Raw genomic sequence first — 7,976 nt, 5'->3', positions numbered from 1 at the left:
ATAAGCAGGAGGGGGACAGACTTTCCATGTGGGCAAACAGTGGTAGGACAAGAGGGAACGATTTAGGTTAGATGTTGAAATTTTTTACTCCAAAGGTGGTGAGGCAGCAGAACAGGCTGCGCAGGGAAACTGTGGATGTCCCATCCCTGGTTCAAGGCCAGGTTGGATGGGATCATGAGCAACTTGGTCTAGTGGATGGCAACCCTGCCCTTATCAGGGGGTTGAAAATGAATGGGCTTTAACGTCCTTTCCAACCCAAGCCATTCTGTGAATCATTAAAGGAGCGTTTGAAGACAATTCTATGTGATACAAACACAAACTGAGAAATCTGGAAAGCACAAACAGGTTAAGAAAGAAAGGGGGGGGGGAAGAGGCTAATACTAACTAAGCTTGTTTAATTCAAAATCACTCACTGAGATATTACTTACAACTTAGAGTTGTCCTGTGTTAATTTAAGGAAGATCCAGGACAAGCGGGCCTTTACTTCCACCAGCTCTGAAGGTTTTGTCCTCTCTCCAACTCCCCTGAAGGAAGGAAGAGGCAGATAAAAGTACTGATAGAACCAGATGCACAGCAGACTGACTCCTGACATTACCCTCAGGCACTCCTTGCCACGTTTGCAGCTTGGGGCGACGTTCCTACAGAGTAAAAAAAACGAGGGGCTTTTGTCGGGGAGGAAAGAAAAAAATAAAAAATAAAAAATAAAAAATCGAGTACCGATGGCGGGGAGGAGATCGAGTGCCGACAGGGCACAGCCCCGCCCCGCTCCCCCCGTGAGGCCGCCGATGGGCGGATCACAGGACGCGAGGCGGGCGCCGCGGAGGAGCTCGGGGCTCGACCGGCCGCGCCTGGAGCGCGCGGGGTTTGAGGCGTCGCTCGGGCGGCCGCAGCAACCCGCTCCGCCCATGGCCTCCGCGCTGGTAAGGGAGCGGGACGGGGGGCGGCGGAGGGCGCGGGTCTCTGCCACGGCTCTGACGGAGCGCCGCTTTTCCTCAGGAGGACCCGGTCTTGATCCGTCCCCTCAGAGGCCACGGGGCGGCGGTGACGGGCGTCGCCTTCAGCGCGAGCGCCGCGGAGCTCGGTGAGTGCGCGGGGCGGGAAGCGGCTCTCCCCGCCCGCCGAACTGAGCCGCTCCGGCGGCGGTTCCGGGAACGGGTCCGGGGGGCGGGGCGGCCTCCCGCGCCGGCCGGCCGGCCGGGCGGCGAGTCTCTGCCCCTTCCTTAAGCGACAAGTTTTTGAGCAAACCACAGGGCGGGGGAGGGGTTTGTCCCGCGATGAGAGGGGAGGAGGAGGAGGAGAGGGAGGAGGAAGTAAGCGGACGAGCAAGTAAGCGAGGGCAGCGCCGGGGCTGTGCGGGCGGGGGCTGCGCCGTGCCTTTCTGCCGCCCCTCGTCTCCCCGGCCCGGCCTGCCGCACACCCGGTGTCGGCCCGAGCCCCGCGCGGGGGCAGCCGGGGACGTGAGGGAAGCCGGCGGCGGCTCCCCGAGCTCCGCTCCGCGAGGGGCTGCCGCGAGGGGCTGCCATGAGGATCCGGCTGGCGAGAAGGTGGACGTGGGTCCGCAGAAGTTGCGCGTTGCTGGGCTTCTTGATGGTCGCCTACTTCGCTTTGGAGCTGTCTGTTTCTTCCTTTGGTGTCTCCCTCGCCGGGGAGAGCATCTCCAAAGGGAAATGGGAGCGGCGCTTTACGGACGGAGCAGAAGAGGCGGTGGATTTGGCTCGCCCGGTTTATGACAAATCCCCGCCCGATTCTTATGCCCCGGGAGAATGGGGCAAACCCACTCGCCTGCAGCTGAGCCCCGAGGAGAAGAAACAGGAAGCAGAGCTGATCGATAAGTATGCAATTAATATTTATTTGAGCGATAAAATCTCTCTGCATCGGCACATTGAAGACAATCGAATGAGTGGCTGTAAAACTAAATCGTACAACTACAGAAAGCTGCCCACAACGTCTGTTGTAATCGCCTTCTACAACGAAGCCTGGTCCACATTGCTGCGGACAGTACACAGCGTTCTTGAGACTTCTCCTTCAGTGCTTCTGAAAGAAATTATATTGGTGGATGATTTGAGTGATAAAGTGTATTTGAAAACTGACCTTGAGAAGTACATAAGCAGCCTGAAAAGAGTTCGTTTGATACGGACCAACAAACGGGAAGGGTTGGTTCGCGCGCGCTTGATTGGAGCTACCTTTGCTACTGGTGATGTCCTCACCTTTCTCGACTGTCACTGCGAATGTGTCTCCGGTTGGTTAGAACCACTGCTTGAGAGAATTGCCGAGAATGAGACCGTTGTGATCTGTCCTGTTATTGATACCATCGACTGGAACACATTCGAGTACTACATGCAGTCAGCAGAGCCCATGATCGGGGGCTTCGACTGGCGACTGACGTTCCAGTGGCACTCAGTGCCGAAACACGAACGGCTGAGGCGCAAATCTGAAACAGACCCAATCAGATCCCCAACTATGGCCGGGGGCTTGTTTGCTGTCAGCAAGAAGTATTTTGAGTACCTGGGTACCTATGACACGGGAATGGATGTCTGGGGAGGAGAGAACTTAGAGTTATCGTTTAGAGTGTGGCAATGCGGAGGCATGCTAGAAATTCATCCGTGCTCCCATGTAGGCCATGTGTTTCCAAAGCGTGCTCCGTATGCTAGACCGAATTTCCTTCAGAACACAGCGCGTGCTGCTGAGGTGTGGATGGATGAGTATAAAGAACACTTCTACAACAGAAATCCTCCAGCGAGAAAAGAAAACTATGGAGATATTTCTGAGAGAAAGCTACTAAGAGAGCGTTTGAAGTGCAAGAGTTTTAACTGGTATTTGAGAAACGTCTTTTCCGAGTTGCATGTACCAGAAGATCGTCCTGGTTGGCACGGTGCTGTCCGCAGTGTAGGCATATCGTCAGAGTGCCTTGACTACGTTTTACCAGAGCATAATCCTACTGGGGCTCACCTTTCTCTCTTTGGATGTCATGGTCAGGGAGGAAATCAATTTTTTGAATACACATCAAACAAAGAGTTTAGATTTAACTCTGTGACGGAGCTATGTGCTGAAGTCCCTGAGCAAGAGGATTTCATAGGTATGAGGAGCTGCCCAAAAGACGGATCTCCTGTCCCAGAAATTATTATATGGCATTTCAAAGAAGATGGGACTATTTATCATCCTCATTCTGGAAAGTGCCTTACTGCTTATCGTACTGCTGAGGGGCGTGCTGATGTGGAAATGAGAACTTGTAATGCTGCAGATAAAAATCAGATGTGGAAATTTGAGAAATAATCATTAGCGGTAGTAAGAATCAAATTGAGCAGAGTCTCCAAGGTTTTTGCAACGTTTGATTGTATACCTTGGAATGTCTTCAGATGTGTCTTTCCTGTAGTGGTGTAGGAACTATCTGCTGTGGTGAACTATATGGAAAGCAAATGCTGGGAGTTAGTTTCTTAAACAGTGATTTACATTTCTAATGCCTTCTATTTTTGTAAAATTTTGACCAATTATTTTCTTATTTCGGTCTCTCTTAATTATGGCAAAACAAATCCTTCTGAGTGGACTAATTGTTTACTCTTAGAAAATGAGTGCATTAAGCCTGAACAGTAATGTTACATGCAAGTAAAAATTTTGTACTTACTGAAGTAGAGTATTGCAGTATTCACCTATTTGCAGATTAATCAAAATAGGCGTATCTCTTGCCCTAAGTTATACTGCAATAGCATGTGACTGCATTGACATTGGTGTGGAAAGCTGAATCTGAAGTCTTGGAATATTCTGGGAGTATTTTTTCTAGGGAATTTACATGCTATTAAGGGTTTTAGGGTGACCTCTAACTATAATACGGCATTGAAGAGAAGGAAGGACTTTTTAGAGTGTGTGGATTTGGGCACAGCTTTGCAGTCTTGCTCCTGCTCTGTAAAACTCACCTGGCCAGGATGAGTCTCATGTGTTTAGAAAAGAGCATAGTAGCAGTGAAACCAAGGACATGCTAGAGGTGCTGCATATGAGAAGAAATGGGTGGTTAGAAGTATGAGTTCTGCTGGAAGGTAGCAAGTAAAGCACAGAACTGCATTAGCTACTGCTGTTTCTTTGCTATGTATTTAATATTTACATCATTGGGTAAGCTTTTCATTAAGTTTGGCTTCGTAGAGCACAGTCTACGTGACTACGCCATGTATCCTTTTTTAAAAATAAAAATAAAAAATTAATGAATCTTACACGTTTTAGACTGGCAGCAAAGTAGGGGAGAGAAATACAAAGGAAAAGTTGGGCTGCCGCCTTTTGTGTTATATATTTGTCACCAGCTGGCATGCTGTGCAGACTCGTTAGAGTCTGGAAATAATGCAGCATACACAGGTTCTTTCCATTCACCATAGTGTCCTGGGAGGCCTAGTCTGGGGTTGCTGAGGTGAAGAGGGCTGGAAGGGCAAAGGAGAGATCGGAAGAAAACAAGATGTCTTGTGAACCATATAACAAATCTTATTAATGTTTTCTGTATCCTGTTATACTGAGCTTTGAGTAACACCGATTCTACAATCACGTCACTGATTAGCTTTCAGTGTGATTATAGATAGTAGATGACTGATATGTTTTTTGTATTTGAAAAAAAAATCTTGATTCTGTGTTTTTTAGTTACATACAATTAAGCTGAGCACTTACCTTAATATTTTGGGCATTTGAACTTTGGTTCCTTACACTGAAGTGGTAAATGTCTTTCAGTAGCCACAGTATAGTAATCCTTGACTCTGGGCTGGTGGGAACTTGAACTTTGAGCAATGGGAATCTGGATAAAGACAGCTGAGGTATGCAGTAGATGCACGTTTGGTAAAGGCGTTGCTAAGTAGAAGGGTTAAATGGGAGCAAGTGAGACCTGAAGTAAGTGACCATATTAAAGATAATAAAGCAAGAGTTAATGAAGATTTATGTTTGAATCTAAGCAATTTGAAGAATTGAAGGGTTTGGATGCAAACAGGCCGAGATTAAAGGGGTGCAGAGGAAGAAAATTTGGAGTGGGGGATGCAGTGTTGAATCATGCTCAAAATGCTTGCCACTGTGTGGCATGGGTTGTTTTAAGCCTCTAACTTACTTTTAGGAGGTTACTTACAACTTAATTTTTTTTCTCTCTTTTTTTTTTTTTCCCCCCAAATTCAATTTTGGGGTAAAAGGGAGTTCTTTACTATATAAGGGAGACATTCCGGAAAAATTCCATTCCACTGCAGTAAGGAATTATTTTGCAGACCTACAAGTTATGAATCATGTATCAAATTGTAAAAGGCAACCAGTCATTAAGTACTGGAGGAACAAATTATACGAAGTATGTGCTTTTGTGAAAAGCTTGTTGTAGGCTGTTATATTCAGTAGGTACAACAGTAAAAAGGCCTGGGTTCTTCTACGTGACTGAAGCATCAGTTGTATATGCAATGCATGTTTCCTCAGATGAAAGTAAAAATATAGACTATGCAAATTTTATGCAATTAACTTTTTTTAGGATTTGACAAAAAAATATATTTTGTATAAAGAACTCCTTCATGTTAAATCTGACATTCAAAGTGTTCCTTATCTATTTAAGCAATAAATCAAAGTGAATCTGCCTCTTAAAGTTTAAAAACTTGTTCTACGTGTACTTGAACCTTTCTTCCTTCTCCCCACCACCTCCCATTCTGTTTTTGTGGTTATTCAAAACCTAAATAGAACTGGGAGGGGAAACAAAATCAAAAAAAGCAAAAGCAAGCAACCTGGCCGAAGTGAACAATCTGGATTTCAGACATAAAGTGTATATTTTCTCCCAAATGGAGGAAAAAGGTTGAAAGGGGGGAAGTAGGCAAGGAAAGGAAGAGAGAAGAAAAGCTTCCCATTCCCAGTTCAGCTAGTCTTGAACTGGGTTGTGGCAATTGTACAGAAATACTCCAATCTGGTTGTTTCCCAGTGCCTGCAGATTCCTGGAAAATCTGTAGCTGTGGAAAATTTTTTATTCTGTTAAACTTTAAAAATTTGGGGAGCACTTGTGTATATTTTAAACTTTTAAACTACTGATTTTTTTTAAGTGACTTAAGAAACAGAATGTAAACTTAACACTGAATAAATGTGAGATTACTTTGAGGTTTCTCTTGAAAAATAAAATCCAGAATGATAATTAAATGTTGGCTGGTGTGCTGTTTTTTTTTTTTTTTTTTTTTTTTAATTTATTTATTTTCTCTGCCACTTGCATAAATAGCTTATACTACACAATGAAATTGCCATGATCGTGATCTTTGTGGGAGCTATTAAAATTTCTTCATGTGGAGTCCACTATTAGAATCCCAGATTAGTTACTTTGTCAGAAGTTTAACTGCTAACTCTTTTCCTTGAAGTAGGAAATGTTTGGAATCGCTGCTAACTGTATTTGTATTGTGACGCTGCACCTTATCACAGTGTGATTTGCAACGTTGCTGTAAGGTGTGAGATTTTCCTCTTTGTATTGTTGTTCTTCAAATACTCACACGCACGTTCTTGTTCTCCATTTAACGTGTAATCTTTGCACTGAGTGAGCTGATTGTGCTGGGCGTGTTTCAGTATGAGGGGGGCGGATGGGATGTAGGGGCAAAGGAAGAGTGACCAAGTGGTGCGTTTAGCTGGGAGAGCCTTGCTATGCATATCCTTTCTGATCTTTTGCACAACTTTATCTTGTAGTCACTACTGTGGTGTTCCAGGAAATGGAAGCGCAGTACGTAATTCCATACTGAGGTACCTTGTGTTTATTTTTCTGTTTCTACATATACATGCATTTCATGATGGAACACGGGCACCGCAGTTTGAACTCTCTTGTAATACTGATGTATGTCCATCCCTGTTGGAGCTGAAATTGTAGTACACAAAATGCTAGAACCGTTTTGTATTATCAGAGGATGTGGAATCACGTGTTTTGTATGAAACATTTGGTGCTGTCATGGTGGTGTGACAGAAAATGGCAGTCAAGCACAGCTTGTTTGAATAAGTACTCTAGTTTGTAAGGCTTTGTATTCACATCTGGCAGGGCACGCAGGTGGAGTCTGAAATTGCACATTAGCAACTTCGCATTAACTCAGGACTAAGTTGTCTTTTTGATTTTTTTTGTTTTGTTTTCTGTATGCAGTTGCATGAAAGGAAATTTTTTATTTATTTACTTGTTACTTTATTTAGTTCATCAGTTTCTGATTTCATCTGTTTCATCAGTGCTGTTGTACGTAGTCTCCAATTCAAAAAGCATTCCTTGTTAGAGATAATCTTACCTAGGTAAGTATGATGAGCATAGTTCTTCCTGACAGTTATCTGTACTGTGCTGGAGCACTCTGAGTATTTGCTTTTGTGTCTCAGAATTAACTGTAAAATAGGAAAAAAAAAAAAAAAAAAAAAAAAAAAAAAAGATGGGAATTGTAGATACCAAAGTTAGAGTCTTGGTGGGTGAGCAGTAGGGCTTAGGATAAAGTTAGGAATTCAGGGTTTTCATGTTTGAATTAAAAGCCTGAATTGAATGCATAATAATTCTTTGAGGGCTTTTTGTAATTAAACGTGGCTGAAGTTGTCAATCAGGTGAATCCAGGGAAATCATTGGTTTAGGATTTGTGATTTCTCCAGAACATTTACTGCAAGTATGTGAAGATGGGCTGAGTTCTCTGTGTTCTCAAGACACATTCATGGCACTTTGCACCCGAGGAATGCTGCGTGGCAAGCTGAAGAGGATCAGTGTGAGGCTGTTGCCAGTGTTGGGTGGGAGATCCAAGAAAGAGAAGGTAGAGATAGGGAAGTACTTCAGGCAGATCTCAAGGCTGCGCAGAGCACTGCTGTTAGGATACCAGACAGGGCAGGGAGCCTCAGTATATGGGCTGCCTGTACCCAGGTCACCACCTGGCTTTCTGGCAGGACTGTTTCAGTGGAATTTTTTTGCTCCTGAGTTGCTACTGAGTTTGATCAGTAATCAAACTATAATTTTGAGAAGGGGGTATATTGTACTACCTCAGGTATAGATAGTGGGA

At 44.6% G+C, this 7,976-nt stretch overlaps 2 protein-coding genes across 3 annotated transcripts in view; both read left to right on the top strand.

The window, feature by feature from the left end:
• Positions 1-494: 494 nt before the first annotated feature.
• Positions 495-7,976, top strand: part of POC1B (POC1 centriolar protein B) — a 42,559-nt gene continuing 35,077 nt past the window's right edge. The window contains exons 1-2 of one of the 2 annotated variants that reach the window (XM_085222718.1): positions 495-920; positions 997-1,081. In XM_085222718.1, coding sequence (XP_085078844.1) covers positions 720-920; positions 997-1,081 — 286 coding nt within the window. In that variant the 5' untranslated portion in view covers positions 495-719. The remainder of the gene's footprint in view (positions 921-996; positions 1,082-7,976) is intronic. The other variant, XM_085222712.1, reaches the window with a different exon arrangement.
• On the top strand, positions 1,127-6,123 carry GALNT4 (polypeptide N-acetylgalactosaminyltransferase 4). The gene has a single exon (XM_010708952.3). The coding sequence runs from the start codon at positions 1,522-1,524 to the stop codon at positions 3,271-3,273; it is 1,752 nt and encodes a 583-aa protein (XP_010707254.1). The 5' UTR covers positions 1,127-1,521; the 3' UTR covers positions 3,274-6,123.

The sequence above is a fragment of the Meleagris gallopavo genome, chromosome 1 (genome assembly GCF_905368555.1).
Source record: "Meleagris gallopavo chromosome 1, MGAL_WU_HG_1.1, whole genome shotgun sequence".
Lineage (NCBI taxonomy): Eukaryota > Metazoa > Chordata > Aves > Galliformes > Phasianidae > Meleagris > Meleagris gallopavo.
This window is presented reverse-complemented; position numbering and strand designations above follow the sequence as displayed.

Excerpts from the sequence above, each read along its gene's own strand:
- GALNT4 (XM_010708952.3), top strand. The coding sequence starts at position 1,522 with ATGAGGATCCGGCTGGCGAGAAGGTGGACGTGGGTCCGCAGAAGTTGC.